General features: G+C 43.0%; 1 protein-coding gene across 1 annotated transcript in view; it reads right to left on the bottom strand.

Annotated features, from left to right (window-relative positions):
- Nucleotides 1–19194, bottom strand: part of Ttc7b (tetratricopeptide repeat domain 7B) — a 187813-nt gene that overhangs the window by 138804 nt on the left and 29815 nt on the right. The window contains exons 3-4 of the mRNA XM_013017608.1: nucleotides 17189–17319; nucleotides 3048–3169 (exon numbers count right to left, since the gene is read on the bottom strand). Of these exons, the coding sequence (XP_012873062.1) occupies nucleotides 3048–3169; nucleotides 17189–17319 (253 nt within the window). The remainder of the gene's footprint in view (nucleotides 1–3047; nucleotides 3170–17188; nucleotides 17320–19194) is intronic.

The raw sequence follows: 19194 nt of genomic DNA, 5'->3' as shown, positions 1-19194 counted from the left end.
GAGAGAGAGGAAAAGGAGAGGTATGAGGGAAGAAGGAAGGAGGGAAGGCAGGATGGGAGGGGCACAAGAGGGGGAAAGAGGAAAGCAGGTGTTTATGCCATGTTCCAAGTCAGGAGTGGCTGGGAACCATCGGTTAGCAACATCACAGATGTTCCCTCACAAGGAGTCAAGATGGCGGAGGGGGCCTCTCCCTCCACACAGGGTGACAGCATTCCCCCTCTCAGGGATCTAGTGAAGGAATTAATGTCAGAAACCTGGAACCTAGACCACTGTGTGACCTGCAGCAGGTTATTTCTTTTTTTTTTTTTTTGGTCTGGTCATGGGGCCTGAACTCTGGGCCTGGGCGCTGTCCCTCAGCTCTTCAGCTCAAGGCTAGCGCTCTACCACTTGAGCCACAGCGCCACTTCTGGCTTTTTTCTTTTTGCTTATGTGGTGCTGAGGAATCGAACCCAGGGCCTCATGCATGCAAGGCAAGCGCTCTACCACTGAGCCACCTTCCCAGCCCACAGCAGGTTATTTCTGAGTTTCGACTCCTCTATAAAATTGGGGTGCTACCACTTTACTGCCAGGTTCATGGGTGGCAGTAAAGATAAGCAAGACAGTCACTGTGGGCGCGCATGCGTGAAGACAAGGCCACAGGCTTGTAGACACTGGGCTCTAAGGCATCAGGAGCCTGGGAACTGGCCCGGCCTCGGTCTCTCTGCAAGATGATCAGGTCACCAGTTTGGTAGTCATTCCTGGAAAAGATGGGGGCATTATAAAAGACTCAATACTATCACTCATTGAGTCCTCAGGAATGACAGCCAAAGCTGAGTTTATATATAGGATGCGCTTTACCATTCCCCACTTCTTATCACTACACTTACATATTGCACTTTCCTTCTACTGAAGATTAGTCCTGTCCATTAAACCCTCCCAGACAGTGCAGGAAGTACCCAAGAACAAATGAGCAAAATGAGGAGCCAATGCATCAGAAGATGGAAGTGCAGAAAGCCCGGGGGTTTAGGGACCACAGCGCCCTCTGTTCTGCTTGCAATTTCTAGTGATGCCCTCTAGTGCGCATCAAGCAGCCCTCAGGTATTTGTTTTTTGTCGGTCATGGGGCTTGAACTCTGGGCCTGGGTGCTGTCCCTCAGCACTTCAGCTTAAGGCTAGTGCTCTACCACTGGAGCCACAGTGCCACTTCTGGTTTTCTAGTGGTTTACTGGAGATAAATCTCATGGACTTTTCTGCCCAGGCTGGCTTTGAACTGTGATCCTCAGATCTCAGTCTCCTGAGTAGCTAGGATTATAGGCGTGAGCCACTGGTGCTTGGCAGCCCTAAGGTATTTGGCACGGCCAAAACCTCACACTGGTCTCTTCTGTCCACTCAGGGGCTCTAGCACTGAGTCCCACCCTCTACCTACCCACGTAAGATTTAGCCACCACTGCTGACCCTGCCTTGACAATCCCACAGCTGGCAGAAACAGTGAGAGTACCTGGTCTTTAGAGTGCAGAGAACAGCAAGGGGACAGGAAAAGAAGAGAAGAAGCTTAAAGGTAAGCAGGCCCATATGGCTACACCAATGCCAATGGGCACCTCTTTGGACTTGGAGAAAGTAAAATGAAATGAGAAGTGAGTCAGAGATCAATCCATCATCTAGTAATCCATCATCTAGGGCAACCTTGTCAGGGCTACATTTCAGCATCTCAGGGGATGAGGTCAGAGTCCAACATTCTGCTCCCTCCCTCCCAAGGCATGAAAGATCAAAACAAGGTATCCAACCTACCACCAGGCCAATCACACAGAAAGAATTCCCAATAGAAGGCCTTGGTTTTGGTCCCCTCCAATCCCCAAGAGAACTGATTCCTGCCTCTGGGTTCCATCTCAACACATTCCCACTGGCTAGAGGGAGGGGCAGCAAGAGTTGGGGAGGTCCCTCCATGAAGACCACCAGACTCCCCCTCTATCTCCAACAGCAGAAAACAGAACCCAGCCTAGGGGACATGCACCATTGCTCAGCTGGTCTCAGTCAGCAGCAGGCAAGATCAGACTCCAGAGCATTTTTGTGCTAAAGCCACTGAGCCACTCCAAACCTTGGGGTGTTCACTGTGGCCTCTCATGGGCCATGCTGAGCTGAGCCTGTGGCTTTTGAAACAAAGCAGGATTCCCCAGCCCCTCCCCCTCCCTGAGAATGCAGTAAGATTTGGAATATCAGGATTTATTCTTAACAATTCAAAATGGATGGATGCAGTGAAACCCCACTTCTGTGAGATGCACCCCAAGGTTTGAATCTCTTCAAAATGAAGGAGGGAGTAGTTCCATTGTTCATTTTTCCAGAGACTGGGCCTCCTATCCCCTCTGCATTCAAAGCACTATTGGACTACGGTGCCTAAGGAAGGAGCGGACGTCTAGAGCCGCCTATGCAAAGCCTAGGAGGAGCTACAGAGGTGGCAGATACCTACTGTTGGTCTTCATGCACATCTATCCTGCAGCACAAGGTCAAAACAAGGGACAACTGAAGAGATGTGGAACAGAATCAGCACGATTCTCACAAGAGCAACATAAAAGGAAAACAGACATCAGTGCCTTGAAGCTCTGACCCCGGCCCCACCCCTTCCTTCTCTCCTCCAGTGGAAAAGGTTCTTATAGCCACATCCATTTTCACAAAAACCCTAGGCAAATACATTTCTTGACCTGACCAGCCTTGGTGTGTACCCGGGCCTCTAGTTTACAGTTTTCATATCAAAGCGGAGAGATAGTGGGACACCCATAGCCGGGGCCCCTCTAGACCACCCCCCTGCTCAGGGCTCCCCAACCGGGGGCTCCCAGTCATCCAGGCTCCCTCCTCCTACTCTCCACCCCTCCCACCTTCAAACCTCATGGGAAAGCAAGAGAGTCAAGCAGAGAGAACATAAAAAGGGATCATGCTTGTTCTTGTTAAGGGGAGAAACCTAATTGTAGTTCATCTCTAAAACTGACATTATAATAACTAAACTGGAGACAACATTATATGGCTTCTGTTTTCCTTTTCCTAGGAAGTGGATTGAAAACAGTGAAGAAAGCTTACCCATTTTTGAAATAGAGGACATGGGCTCTCTGAAGTCCTGTTTCTAGGAAAAAACCTAGTTCTTGATCGTGGGGAGCAGGGCCAGGCTTAGGGCTTCTGTTCTGAATATTAGTAAGTATTACCTAGAAGGGGAGAAAACCGGAAAACTAATCAGACGCATATCCGTGCCTACTTTCTTCAAAGGCACTGCATAGCTTGAAAAACCGACTTCCTTTTGCAAACATCACCTTGTGGAGCAGGTACCCAAAGGCAAGCATCGGGCTAGCACAGAAAATAACTTCTACTGGACAGGCGCAACCATGCTACTGAGCATGCGTGGTCCCCCTGGGTCTGAGATGGGAAACGCACGTTGCTGCTGAGTGCCAGTGCCAGAAGCATTAGAGGTGGCGTGCTGGACAGGAAATTGACAGGAAGGCTGAGTGACACAGAAGCAGTTCTCCGAAGAGGGAAGAGGGGAAGAAAGTCAATATCCACTGAGGGCCAAGGCCACCAAGAGACATAAGCCTATGGGACTCTACTGAGAGCTGATAAATGCCAGAATAGGCCCTGGCTCCGGAATTAAGCAGAAGGCAAACCCATCAGGCCATAGCACCTAGACCAGTAGAGCTGAGCATGGGTCATTGAACCCCCAGGGGAGAACTGAGAAAGCAACCTAGATTCCTTCTCTCCTTAAACTCAGCCTCTTACCAACAGATAATCAGGCTTAAAAGTTTTAAGTCGTTAGTGTTGCAAGAAACGCTTCTAACAAGCCAGGGGAAAGATTTACACATTGTGTTTGTTACAGTTTAGTGTAGATACATCAGCTACTCTCTTAAACTCACTAGTCGAATAAGTCATTTCTTACAGAGGAATCTACTTGTGACCCAGTTAAAAACCATATAACAGGGAGGGAAAAAGTGGGAGACAGTGAGGGAAGGGGCGATATTGTCCAAAACCAAATGTACTTATTTCCTGACTTGTGTAACTGTAATCCCTCTGTATAGCATCTTTATAATAATAATTTTTTAAAAAATTATCAGTTGTGGGGCTTGAACTCTGGGCCTGGGTGCAGTCCCTCACTCAGCTCTTCAGCTCAAAGGCAGCGCTCTACCACCTGAGCCATAGCACCATGTCCAGTCTTCTGGTGGTTTATTGGAGATGAGTCTCAGGAACTTTCCTGCCTGGGTTGGAACCCCAGTTCTCAGATCTCAGCCTCCTGAGTAGCTAGGATTACAGGCGTGAGCCACCAGCATCCAGCTAAAAATGAAAAATTTCAAAAACACCATACAACACACTGCTGTAATGCAGTAGCTCTTTTAAAGGCCAGTTTTTAGCCAAACCCCAAATATCCTAGAGGTCGGAAAATTATACTCCAAATACAGATGAAGTAATTGCTGGCTCTCTAACCCAAGAACTTTGGGGAGAAGGAAAGTAGAAAGCACCCCAGGATACTGCCATGGAGGAAGAAAACCTACCAGGATCTCACCAACAGCTCCCATGGCTTCCAGCCCTGCCCCACCCTCCATGGTGTTCCTTGTCTGGGGCCCTCATCTCCCCTCCACCCCAGATCCTCTCCACAAGCGTAGGAGATGCACAGGTCACTGTCTGGGGAGCTCTTCTGTTTTCTCTTATGTCTGTCATGAGATGACCTCATCCATTCTTATGAACTCAACTCCATATTTGACCGCTAGTCCAGACCTCTCTGAATTCCAGACTCATGCAGCCAAACACATAATTTGGAGGTCCTGGAACTTTCCAAAATTATCCTTCCTTTGCTTTTGAGCATAGTTCTTAGTTTTGAAATACCATGGCTACTTTAAAGCAAAAATAATTCAATATAGGCCAATGAAAATTAAGAACTACGTCAAAATCCTACCACACAGAAATAACCACAGTTAACATCTGTTGAACAACAATACAGATATCTTTGGGTACATGTATATCAACAGAGAAAGATAAAAATCATTTTGCAAAAAAAGAAGAGATATTATGTTTTTTATATATATATATATATATACATACATATTTATAGCAGATTTAAACTACATTAAATTAGTTAAATTTGACAGAAGAAACTGAAGTGCCATCAAAGTAAACACTCAATTCAGAAATACATTTTTATTCACAAAATTCATTAAGTTTCTCTCAAATTAAAAAACATGTTTTATTATGCGAATATACATGTATACATGTATGCACAGATACACGCAAAAAGTAGATCATTTTTTTTGGCCTACATACTTCAACTTTATACCGTATCTACTGGCACACAATAAAGAAATATGTTCTACTTTGCATTCTCCTTCAGCTTTCCATTTTTAATTACATTAGTATTTTTACATTTAAGCTTCCCAGTTTTGTTCTATTATTACTTTTATATATTGCCAGGTAAGTTTTTATATTATATGTATGTACGTATGCATATACATACATGAATATACACATATATTACATAAATATATACATATTCATCTATGGTTGTTTTATTTTCTTCTTCATGAACACTAATTGTGTGTACTGACTTTTCCCTCCCTCCCACTTCTTCTTTCCTCTCTTTCTCTTTCTCTCTCTCTGAGGATGAACCAAGGTTGTTTGGTACTAGCTAGGCAGATGCTCTATCACTAACCTACCCCCAGCCCTGTTCACTATTTCACTATTTTGATCATTGTAGCTTTGTGGTAAGTTTTGTCGGTGATAGGGCTTGAACTCTGAGCCTGGGCACTGTCCCTCAGCTCTTCAGCTCAAGGCCAGCACTCTACCACTTGAGCCATAATGCCACCTCCAGTTTTCTGGTGGGTTATTGGAGGCAAGAATCTCACGGACTTTCCTGTCTGGGCGGGCTTTAAACCATCATCCTCAGATCTCAGCCTCCCGAGTAGCTAGGATTATAGGCTAGGATTATAGGCGTGAGCCACTGGTGCCCAGCTAAGCTCTTCAACTTTATTCTTCAAGATTCATTTGGCTATTGAGTCACTTCAATTTTTACATTAATTTCTGAACCAGCTCTCCAGTTTTTACAAAAAAAAGATAATTCATTTTCATAGGGATTGGGTTGAATTTGTAAATAAATTTAGCAAGTATTGCCATTTCAACAAATTTGTCAGTCCATGAACATCTTTCCTTCATTCCAGTATCGTTTAATTTCTTTTAACAATGTTTTGTAGGTTTTAGCACATGTTTTTATTGAGTTGATTCCTATGTATTTTGTTTTTTGGATATTTTTCTTGTTGTTGGTCGTGAAGCTTGAACTCAGGGCCTTAATGCTGTCCCTAAGCTCTTTTGCTGTAAGATAGCACTCTACCACTTTGAGCCACAGTACCACTTCTCACTTTCTGGTGTTTAACTGCAGATAAGAATCTCACAGGGACTTTTTAGCATGGGCTAGGTTTGAACTGTGATCCTCAGATCTCAGCCTCCTAAGTAGCTAGGATTACAGGTGTGAGCCACTGGTGCCTGGCTTTTTGGATATTATTATAGGTGGAACTATTTTCTTAGGTTTATTTCTGCATTACTCATTGCTGGTATATAGAACAAAAGTGATTTTTTAAAAATAATTTGTCCTTGCTATCTTGCTGAGTTTTTTTTATCAGTTCTAATAGTTTTTTGTATGTGGATTTCTTAGGATTCTATATATTTAAAATCAGGTCATCTGAAAATAGTTTTATTTCCCCCTTTCCAGTCTGGATGCATTTTATTTCTTTTTCTTGCCTAACTACACTGGATAAAATGACTAGAACAATAAACAGTGAGTAGAAGTGACAAAAAAAAATCTTTATCTCATTCCTGATCTTAGAGGGACAGCATCCTTTCTTTCATCATTAAATATGCTGGTGATGTGGGTTTTTCTTAAGTGCCTCTCTATTTTTAATCAATCAAGTGTTTTTAAATAGCATATATTACTTCTACAAATTGATAGGTTACAGTATATCATTTTCAATACAAAGGCCTGCACACTGTCCCTGAGCTTTTGTACTCAAGGCTAGCACTCTACCAGTTGAGCTACAGCTCCACTTCTGTTTTTGATGGTTAATTGGAGATAAGAGTCTCCTAGGTCTGGCTCAAACTGCGATCCTCAGATCTCAGCCTCCTGAGTAGCTAGGATTACAGGCACAAGCCCCTGTGCTCAGCACCACACAATGTTTTTTTTAATAGTGAAAAAGTATTAGATTTTATCACATCTTTCTCTGCATCTATTAAAATGATCACATTCAAGTTTTTCTTTGGCTCACATAAAGCTTCTGCCTACTAAGATAATCAGATGGGTATAGTGGCTTAAGCCTGTAATCCTCTGCACTTCGGAGGCAGAGAGTAGGGGATTGATGCTGCAGGCTAGACTGGCCAAAAAGAAGTTTGAGAGATTCTATACCAGCAATGGCTGGGCTTAGTGGTACTCACCGTCATTCCCAGTAACACAGGGAAGCACACAGACCAGGCCTGCTAAGGCATAAAACAAGATCCTAATTCAAAAATAACAAATTCAAAAGAGAGGATGGAGGTGTTGATGAAGTGTTGGGCCATCTACCTAGCAAGTGTGAGGCCCTGAGTTCAATTTCCAGTACCTCTCACCAAAAAAGATGATCAAACTTATGGTTGGTTTATAGGCTTTATTATATTTATAGAGTTTTATATGCAGCATTAATGTTTATAGATTTTCAGGTGTTATATCACCTTTCATTCCTGAAATGAGTCTCTCTTGGTTATGGTGTAGTATCCTTAGCACAGAGGTTTCTCAACTTGAATAGAGTTAATTTTGATAAATACACTATAAATTGAAAATACCATGTCAGAATGCATTAACTATACCTTCTGACCATCAGAGCTCAGCCCTCCCTATTTTAAATGTGCTCAGACCTACAGTTAGGCAAAATCATCCCATACAAGGCCTGTTTTGTAGTAAAGTGTTGAGGAGCTGGGACGTTGGCTCAGTGGTAGAGTGCTTGCCTTGCATGCAAGAGGCCTTGGGTTCAATTCCTCAGCACCACATAAGCAGAAAAAGCCAGAAGTGGTGCTGTGGTTCAAGTGGTAGAGCGCTAGCCTTGAGCTGAAGAGCTGAGAGACAGAGCCCAGACCCAGAGTTCAGGCCCCATGACCCACACAAAAAAAATAATAATAAATCACTGAATGCATCATCTAATTTATTGAATGGCTTTAATCTGGTAAGAGTTACTGTATAGTAACTAGTTTCATGGCTGCTTAAGAACTACTGCAGCTGGGGCTGGGAAGGTGGCTCAGTGGTAGAGCGCTTGCCTTGCATGCTCAAGACCCTGGGTTCGATTCCTCAGCACCACATAAGCAAAAAGAAAAAAGCCGAAAGTGGCGCTGTGGCTCAAGTGGTAGAGCACTAGCCTTGAGCTGAAGAGCTGAGGGACAGTGCCCAGGCCCAGAGTTCAAGCCCCACGATCTGACCCAAAAAACAAAACAAAACAACAAAAAAAAGAACTACTGCAGCTTACCACTGCTGCCTCCCATAGGGAGAGAACACTGTGCTGCCTGTTACTAGCCAGGAAAAGATCAAAATGCAACATGCAGAGTACAATTACTATTGTTATTTTCAAAGTAATATGTAGCCGGGCACCGGTGATGCCCAGCTGTAATTCTAGCTACTCAAGAAGCTGAGGTTTGAAGACTGTGGTTCAAAACCAGCCCAGGCAGGAAAGGCTATGAGACTCTTAGCACCAATTAATCATCAAAAAGCCAGAAATGGAATGTGGCTCAAGCGGTAGAGTACCAGCCTTGAGCAAAAAAGCTAAGAGACAATGCTCAGGCCAGGAACCTATCCCCAAAATAAATGAACCAAATAACAAAATTCAAGCAAAAGGGTATATTTGTATACCCCAAGTGCTTGGTAGAACACTTGCCTGAAAAGCATGAGGCCCTAGATTAAATCTGAGAGACATAGAGGAGAAAGGGGGGCGAGGGGGGGGGACAGAAATCAACTGTAAATCTATAAAAGACTTCAGCAATGTGCCAATGATCCTCGTGAGCCTCAGGTGTCTTCTCCGCCATGAGCTACCCCTGAATTTCCACCCTGGCTCAAGACCTTTCTTTAGCTTTAAGATTCTCTGAGTGTTCTTTGCCAAAGCATTCTCCATATTGCTTATGGCTTTGTGTCCTCAAGAGATGGTAATGTTTAATCAGTTCAGTTCCCTTGGTATCAAACAGTGTCCAAAACACAGAAGGAACTCAAAAATGTTTGTGTAAGTGAAGTTAAAAATTAATAAATATTCTTATGTGTGAAAATTCAATGGAAAAATAATCATTCAACAATGAAAATGGAAAACTATTTGGGAATAAAACAGACCTATCAAAATCTATAAGACAGAGACAAGAAATGGGCAATGAATGGTGGCGCTGCCTATAATCGCAGTACTCTGGAAGCTGAGATGGGGAATTTCAAGGTTAATCTGTCTTTAAAATAATAATTTAAAAAAAATTCTTGCTGGGCATCAGAGGTTCACACCTATAATCCTAGCTACTCAAGAGGCTGAGATCTGAGGATCATAATTTGAAGTCACCCCTGAAAAGAAATCCCTGAGAATCTTATCTCCAATAAACCACAAAAAAAACCGAAGGTGTTGTTGTGGCTCAAGTGGTAGAGTGCTAGCCTTTAGCTGAAGAGCTGAGGGACAGCGCTCAGGCCCAGAGTTCAGGCCCCAGGACCAAACTCCACCCCCCAAAAAAAATTCAACCAAATTCCAACAGGATTGTTCTTGAACTCAACAAATTATGCTAAAGTTAATCAGGAAATATTCAGAAATGAACATAGGATATTCTGAAAACTAAAATAATAAGCAATCACTAGTCTTTCAGATGTTAAAACCCATCCTGAAGGAATACTTGGTAAACAGTGTCATATTAGTGGGATGTAAAATTAGCAGAAGAAAATAAGCAGGCCAGAGATTACTGCTGTATCTAAAGTTGTAGACTATTTGAAAGGAAAAAAATCATTTTGAAGAGGCACTGAACTTATAAAAAAGATCATTTAGAGTCACACCAGCCAGCAGCTAGTGGCTCATGCCTCTAACCCTAACTACTTAGGAGGCTGAGATCTGAGGATCACAGTGTGAAGCCAGGCAGGAAAAGCCCATGAAATTCTTATTTCCAAATAACCACCCAAAAAGCCAGAAGTAGAGCTGTGGCTCAAGTGCCAGGAAATTAGCTTAGAGCAAAAAAAAAGCTTAGGGACAGCATCCAGGCCTAAGTTCAAGCCTAAGCTGGCACTAAATAAATAAATAAAGTGTAATAAAAAGATAGCCAACTTTAACCATATATAGATTTAAAACCTACGAACAAATTAAAAATGGAAAGTTACTGAATATAGCACATGTGATAAAGGATTAACATATTTATGATAAGTTTATTTAAATTATAAAAAACTATTACTTACAAAAATTAGATACAAAGTATGAAACAAAAAGAATATATTAACATCAAACATATATTCCCATATGACCCAGTGATTCAACCCCTAGAATATACCCTACAAAGGAAGCGGAGGTGTGGCTCGAGTGGGAAAGCGCCAACCATTAGCAAAAGAAGCAAGAACATAAGGCCCTAAGTTCCAACCCCGTACTGACACACACACACACAAAAATAGGAAACAAGATATACCCAAGGAAAATGAAAACTTGTCCAAGCAAGATCTAATATGTGGACGTTTATACCAGCATTGCTCTAAAACTGAACTGTTTTAAACTAAAAACTATTCCAAACCCAAATGTTTCTCAAATGGTGAATGAATATATACAATAAAACATAGTCATAGCTTATTATGTCCTTAAAAAAAGTACCCATGCATGATACAAGGGTGAACCTTGAGAACATTTTGCTGGGCCAAAGAAGCAAGTCATAGCAACTTCCTGTATTGCATGGGAACATGCAAATCTGTAGAAGCAGAAAGAATATTAGTAGGCTGGAGAGACTGGATAGGGAATAACTGCTAACAGGTGCGAAGTTTCTTTATAGAGTGGTGAAAATGTCATGGAATTAAATATTAGTGATGCTCATGCAACTCTGGGAATATATTAAAGCCATAGAGAGCCAGGCCTAGTGATGCACACCTGTAATCCCAGCTGCACAAGAGGCAGAGGTTGGAAATCACAGTCTAGACTAGCCTCAGGCAAAACCATGAAAACCTGCCTGAAAAATTAAAACAAAAAGCATTTGGGCATAGCTCAAATGGTAGAGTGTCATTTTAAGCAAACACAAGGTCTTAAGTTCACACTCTGGTAATGCCAAAACTAAACTAAACAAAACAACCCTAAACTTGCAAGGTGCTATTTTCATCTAACAAATAACTTCTCTACAATTTGTCAACATTACAAAGCAACACCTAGTCTTCTGCACTACCAAAGTTAGAAGTTATCACTGTGATGTACAGGATGTCAAATTGGGCATAGTACATGGTAACAAAAAGGGTAAAAATACCCCTAATTCTGGGAATTTTCCTTAGAAAAACAATGTAAATCTGTTTTTTGTTTGTTTGTTTTGTTTCTGGACAGTCCTGAGGCTTGAACTCAGAGCCTGGGCACTGTCCCTAAGCTTCTTTTTGCTAAAGGTTAGTGCTGTACAGCTTGAGCCACAGCTTTTTCTGTTTATATGGTACTAAGGAATTGAAACCAGGGCTTTATGCATGTTAGGCAAGCACTCTCTACCACTAAGCCACATTCCCAGCCCCAATCAGGCATTTTAAAGCTAAAAATAATTAATACTATCACAGTTCCAGAAAGGTTACCTACTTGAAATACACAGCCATGAAAGCAATGTGAGGTATGACATTATATGAAAAAAAAACAGACATTTAAATGCAACTAGACAAAAGACAAACAAAAATGTACAAAAAAAAAAGAACCTAGACTTGAAAGAAATTATATAAAGTGAAGTAAGCCAGGCTCAAAGAAACATATGTCCGGCTGGGAAGATGGCTCAGTGGTAGAGCGCTTGCCTTGTATGCATGAGGCCCTGGGTTCTATTCCTCAGCATCACATAAGCAGGAAAAAAAAGCCGGAAGTAGTGCTGTGGCTCAAGTGGTAGAGTGCTAACCTTGAGCTGAAGAGCTGAGGGACAGCGCCCAGGCCCAGAGTTCAGGCCCACAACTAGACCCCCCCCCTCCAAAAAAAAAAGAGGAAAAGAAACATAGGTCCCATGGTTTCCCTTATTTGCAATAACTATGTCTAGGACAAGCAGAAAAGGTCAAAAGCTATGTACATATGACCAGATAAGATGATGTTAAGCGAAATGAACCCCAAGATAGGGACACAAGTGGTTTTTTCCTTTCTTGCTATTGTTTTTAATGTACTATGTGATTTTTTTGTTTCTTTAGTATGTTCTTCTCCCACAGTATAACCCCTGTTTTCACTGTATTTGATTCCAGTGCCCTGCATTTTGTATATACATTTTTATAATTTGGGGAGGGGAAGGGAAATAACAAAATTCTTAAATAAGGATTCCGGATATTGAAAATGGACTTTACAACTTCAGGGGGCGGGGAGGAGTTGGTGAGGTGGGAAGGGGAGGGATGGTAGGGGAAAAACAAAGGAGGAGGTAACAAGACTCAATAGGAAATGTACTCATTAACCCACTCATGTAACTGTAACCCCTCTGTACAGTATTTTTACAATAAAACACACACACACACACACACAACAAAACAAAAAAGAACCTAAGTGACTGCTCTTTCCTGGCTTCCAGACTTTTCTATCTCAAGAGTTGTAGACTATCCACTTAATCAGATGACATGCTCAAAGTCTGTGGGGCAGGGCTAAAGACCCACAGGCTGGCCGGGCAGCTTCTGGATGTTTCTATAGGTATTACAGCAAGCTGGGACCCACTGCCTCCTCTGGAATGAGGAGGGGCAAGGCTCTTTTTACTGTCTCCCAGTGAAGGCCGCCAGGCAGACACCTGGAGCTCCAAGCTCACACGCTGCTTTTCTCAGCGGCAGCACAGACTGCTGGGACACCTGGCCTGAAGTCAAGACACACAGTGACCTTAATCTAATCCCACGCTGATGCATCCCATGGCCATGTCAACAGGTTCCCCTCGCGGGAGGACATCGTGAGCTCCAGTGTGACCTTGCGGCCCAGAAGATGCTCTCATGAGCAGAGGAACGTGGCCCAGGCCCTGCAGGCATTTTTCTTCAGTACCTTAGCAATAACACATTCGCTAAAATGGAGTGGATATCTACAATTGAGCATTACCTCCTTTTCTAAAATAGGGTGTGAAGAAATAACGGGTCAGCAGAAGGTTAAGTTCCACCCTGGCACACCTGCTCGAGAATGCCACAAGCAGCTGGTGGCTGATGTGTGCAAAGGATAGGGACAGGATGGCTTCCCTTGCCAAAAGCTGGGCTCATATGATGATATCCAAGGCTGAAGTCACCGCTATTCCTGTCCTGTGCTACCAGATGCTCTTGCAGGGCAGAATGCCAGAATTCACTGCTGGCACCACACCACCATCTGAAGATAAACTAATGAAGCCCATCCTAGGCCATGCTCCATCTAGTTGCTCTGGTTTGATCTGATTGATTAAATTATTTTCTATACAAAAATGTTGTTATATTCTATTCCCCTTCAGAAAAACAAACTGCATCAGTCCTTAGTTGATGTCTCTGTAACCCCAGTACAGGTTACAGTACTCAATGCACACAGCTTTCATTTATTCTCCTTTTTGACCCTGCTCCCATCTGGCACAGGGGTTAAGGATGACTAATTAGCCAGGCGCCAGTAGCTCACACCAGTAATCCAAGCTACACAGGAGGGTGAGATCTGAGGATCAAGGTTAAAAGCCAGCTTAGGCAGAAAAGTCTATGAAACTCTTATCTCTAACCAGAGAAAAAATATCTACAGGTAAAGGTGTGGCTCTAGTAGTAGAGCATCAGCTGTGAGTACAAAAGCAAGGGAGATTACCCAGGCCCTGAGTTTAAGCTGTAGTATTGGTGTGCATGTATGTGTGCAAAAGCAAACACACACACACACAGACAGACTAGCTCCTGCCAGCCTCCAGTGGACTGCCTGCCACATTGACTGTCCATGAGGGACCAGCCTATGCGGTGAGCTGAATCTGGGAGAACTACACAGAAGGAAAGCTGAGGTCACAGGAACAAGCAAGTGCACCAAGCTCAACAGCGAGTAGTGACTGGAAGCCCAGACCACAGCATGGACAGCAGGCACAATGGTGTTGAGTTCGCTTTAGCCAAACCAAACACCTGGAAAGATGACTTCACCACAGACATGTTCCCTAGGAGTTCTCTTACATTCCCAATAAAACAGTATGCCTGTATGTTCTAGATTACATTTCTGAATACCTGGAATTTTCAAAGGATAGGGAAGGTTGCTCAGCTAGTGACCCAAGGACATGTAGTGTGTGCTGACCATGCTCTGGGCAGTCCACGCATGGGCTTCATTGGCCTCATGCCTCCATATGGTGCTCTTGTTGGTATTTTATAGATGAGCATTGGGAGCACAGAGAGGTTAAATGACTTTTCCACAGATCCACAGCTAAGAGGTGACACAGCCAGCATTTCAAGAAGTCATTCACCTTGGTGCTGCCTATAGTAGCTTAAGCTAGTGGCCAAAAGGGCAAGTCAAGGTCAGCTTCCTTTCTAAGAGGTCACTTCCCTCTAGGAAAAAAAAAAAACAATAAAACTACCTCCAATCTGACTCACACACCCAATGTGGGGAAACTCAGACTATGGCCAGGTCTTGCACGCATGCCTGGGGGGTTCTAGATCTGAGAGCACACTCTACCTGTGGTGCAAGGCAGGTGTGACCCCGGCTTGCACTGCTTTCAGATTCTACTCTAACATTTCTGTTTGCAGCAATGCACCATTTTCACAATTCAAAATTCAGTCCATTGGGCTCAGATTTTAAAAGTAAAAATAGCCAGACTGATGGCTCATGCCTGTAATCCTCACTATGAAGAGGCTGAGATCTGAGGATCACAGTTTAAAACCAACCCCAGACAGAAAAGTCTGTGAGACTCATCTCCAATTAAGCACCAAAAGACTGGACATGGAGCCATGGCTCAAGTGGTAGAGTGCCAGCATTGAGCAAAAAAGGTCAGGGGCAGTGGCTAGGCCCTGAGTTCAAACCCCAGGATAGGCACAAAAAATAAACAAATATCTACCTTCTACACAGTAATCAATGACCTTTACAAGCCTCAGTGACGCTGACACATACAAACAAACCCTGAACTTTCACCAAGCCCAATGATCACTTAAGGCAACCCATTTTCCCCAGACTTTACATTGCCCAATACATAATTTCTTACATATCTATTACAATCAAAACACATGTTTGGTTCATCCAACCTGTCTCACTGCTAATATTCCAGCTTGTTGAAATCGAGGAGGAACAAAGTTTTCCATAAAAGAAAACACAGATTGAAATATCAGGGCCAGACATAGGTAAGTGTCACCTCAATAGGCTGAGGTTTAACCCTAGGCTAAGAAGCTTTCTCCCCATGCTAAGTTGGCTAAGCCTAACTTCCTGTGTCCTTGGGCCCCAATTTTCTTATCAAAATCGAACTCCTATAATCACTACATCTCCAAAACAGAAAGAGGAGGAAGAAGAAAGAAGGAAGGAAGGAAGCTTTCTCTTGAATTTTATGACTGGATGAGTCTCCTTTATGGCCCCACTAAAGAAGTCTATAGTGAATGAGGTATATGAATGAACTTAACAGGAAGTATCTTCAGATGTCTGCCAACTTCACGTCATGGAAGACAGAGGCAGTGATTCTATTTTCTCCCCGTCAGGAAGAGGCTCCGACATGACAGGGCCAGACAACGGCTGGAGAGTAACTGCTTGTGGTCAACAAGAACATCTAGGCTAGGTGACACAGACTGGCTCTAAGTAGGCAGACAGGAGAAGGAATGTGGATTTCAAAAACGGCCTGCGTGATCATTTCTCTCTTGATGAAATTCTGGATAAGAGGAGCAAAACTCCTTCCTCAGAGAACCTGGAATAACATTTTAGGACAACAGCCACATAGCTCCCTGGGTTCCCAGACATGAACCACGGCTTACAGCCATGGTCAGGACCAGGTGAGGGGCTGGTGCAGCAACAACTTTGGTGATTCTCTCTCTGCTCTCCCTCTAAGGCAACTCTGATCTGCATCCCACCCCCCCACCCCCAACTCAGGACAAAATCACTTATTAAAAAGATTATTTCCAGACACTACATGTTAAAAATAACAAAAGCCCACAAATGATAGGACCCCTCCATTCTAATCCTTAAGGAGAAGAAAGGCCAGAAAATTGATAGAACAAGGCTTCTGATCATTTTCAAAGACTTATAGGATTTATAATCATTTCAAACAATCCCACAGGGTACATTTCTGGCTGTGAGGGGGTTGAGATCAGAGTCTAGCCTTGGTTAGAACTCCAGGAAAATTCTGATATAGCAGACACAGCTGGGAGCTATTGTCATTAAAAATAAATGCCATTTCCCAAGAATCCAATATGTTCCCCCAACCTAGGCTAAGTGCCTTTATCATAGACATGACCTTACATAATCCTCCAAAGAACTTCAAGAAGCAGGAACTATTATTATGCTTTCTGTATAGACGGGAAAATCCAGGCTAAGGGGTGAAGAACTCAGTAAAAAGAAAAACTAAAAGACCTTGTCTTCAACAGACAAGGTGCCCAGGCCTCCCTGGCCTCACCCAGCTTCCTCTGCCTGAAGGTGTGAATGTAGGACTTCTTGTGCCTTTGTCCTCTGCTCAAGAGCCTTCTTGTCAGTGGGCTTCCCAATGAACTGCCGGAGACCATCTTTGTTGGCCTCAGAGAACACAGTGGAAGTCCCCAGCAGATCTCTGCCACCCTTTAAGGTAAAGCCCTCTCTCCCCAGAGGACCACGTGTTGGCACAGGGACCACACAGGGCAAAGGATTCATGTTGCTGGAGAGACCAGGAATTACTGGCCAGCCTCCAGTGTGCCAAGGGTATGGACAAGTACATCACATCTGCCCAGAGGCTCTTAAAACACTTTACATACACTAAGCAATCTGCTTTGGCAGGTTCCTGTCCTGAGCATCCAGGAATGTAAGTAAGGCTTTGTCTGCCCAGAGGCAGACAAGTCAAGGACTTGCCTGAGGCTGACTACCAGGGTCCACAACCCAACTGGAAACAACACGACCAGGGGGAAGGAAGACGGGGCCCTCACTCACCCTTTCTATCTCTTGGAGGTACAGGAGTGCAATGTCCCCAGCTTTCTCGTAACAGGTGATGACGTCCTGCTCCCGGTCCACATGGAGATTACTGGTAGAAGATGAAATAGGCAGCTTCTCTAAACACAGTCCTAAAAACGCAAAAAGCAAGCCCATAAAAACTGGGTAGTGTTCATGGGACTAATATTTATTTTCTAGAGGATCATGAAATGATTCTAGGACATAACAGCCATTAGAGAAGCGGTTTGTCAACCTGTCTTCTCTTTGTAAAGCAAAAATGGAACTCCTAAATGGAGTAAGAAAGAGACCACACACACACACACACACACACACCCATTAGAGAAGCGGTTTGTCAACCTGTCTTTTCTTTGTAAAGCAAAAATGGAACTCCTAAGTGGAGTAAGAAAGAGACCACACACACACACACACACGACCACACACACACACACACACACGCAGAATGCGGATCGATTTGACTGATATGCAAGTTGACAGCCTGAGCAGGCACTCCACCATGATCTTGTTCAGACATAAAGATACAGAGCTACTTTCACTCTGGCTATTAGAAACCAGGCTGTCACAGGCACTGGAACAACATGGACATGGACACATGTTTCTTCTTCTTTGAACCTTTTTAGCGATTCCATTTTCCAAAGAAGCTGTACCTTTTTACATGAACACCCCATTTTCTCCACAGAGTCACCAATACTTGCTATTGTCTGACTTTCTATTTATAGCCATAGTAGAGCAGGGTCTTTGATTGTATTTCCCTCATGACTAATGGCATTGATCATCTTTTCATGTGCTTCTTTGTTATCTATACATCTTCCTTGATGAAGTGCCAGATAGAATCCTTCACCCACTTTTTTATATTTTTTACTAACTTTTTTATTATTTCTTTAAGTAGTTGTACAAAGAAGTTCCCATTCTACAAAATAGTATATGAATACAATGTGTCTGACAACATTGTTGCCCATCGCTCATAACCCATTCACCCACTTTTATAAGAGAAAAAAGAGAGAGGAAGAGAGAAAGAAAGGAACAAGAGGGAGGAAGAGAAGGAGGAAAGGAGGAAGAAGAGAGAGAAGGAAAGAAGACAGAAGGAAGAAAAGGAAGAAAGGAAGCTTTTCTAAGGTGAATCAATAGCCTGAGGGTCACTGACCTCCAGTAAAATCTCTGAACATCAAGCTATCTAGGGGACTGTCCATATCCTATAGTCTTGAAGACCTTGCACACAGGTCAGAGAACACAGTCTGGACCCTTCTAATATAGTTGAAACTGGTTTCTGGTCTTGGTGAATGATATACTTTAAAAGAATGTACTTGAAGCAGGATGCCGGTGGCTCATGCCTGTAATCTTAGCTACTCAGGAAGCTGAGATGTGAGGATTGCCAGCCCGGGCAGGAAACTCCATGAGACTCTTATCTCCAATAAACCACCAGAAAAAGCCACAAGTGATGCTGTGGTTCAAGTGGTAGAGTGCTAGCCTTGAGCTGAAAAGCTGAGGGACAGAGCTCAGGCCCAGAGTTCAAGCCCCACAACTGACAAAAAAAAAAGAAAAAGAAAAAAGAACGTACTTGACATATAACTGTAACCCCTCTGTACATCATTTTTATAATAACAAAAAATTTAAAAAACAAGAATGCACCCTCTTCGGTTGTTGGGTGAAATGTCATGCAAATACCTGTTTGTTCAAGTTATCTCACTGTGTAATTCCAGACTTTCAACATCCTTCTTGGTTATCTGTGCTACTTATTATATCATGTATTGAAACAGGGGTATTGAAGTCTCCAAATATAGTATAACTGTGTATTTGCCTGATCTCTTTGAAATGCTATCAATCTTTGCTTGGTGTATTTTAAAACTGTCATTCAGTATACAGACTTTTGGAATTGTTACATCCTTTCAGAAAAGTGCATCCTTACTCTGAAACCAGTCCGGTTTACATTTCATTTGCGTTAGCATTCATATTTTTAATCCCTGTACTTTTTTTGTATGAGTGTGCTG

The sequence above is a fragment of the Dipodomys ordii genome, unplaced genomic scaffold (genome assembly GCF_000151885.1).
Source record: "Dipodomys ordii isolate 6190 unplaced genomic scaffold, Dord_2.0 Scaffold2, whole genome shotgun sequence".
Lineage (NCBI taxonomy): Eukaryota > Metazoa > Chordata > Mammalia > Rodentia > Heteromyidae > Dipodomys > Dipodomys ordii.
Note: the sequence above shows the minus strand (reverse complement) of the source record. Positions and strands in the feature narration are given on the sequence as shown.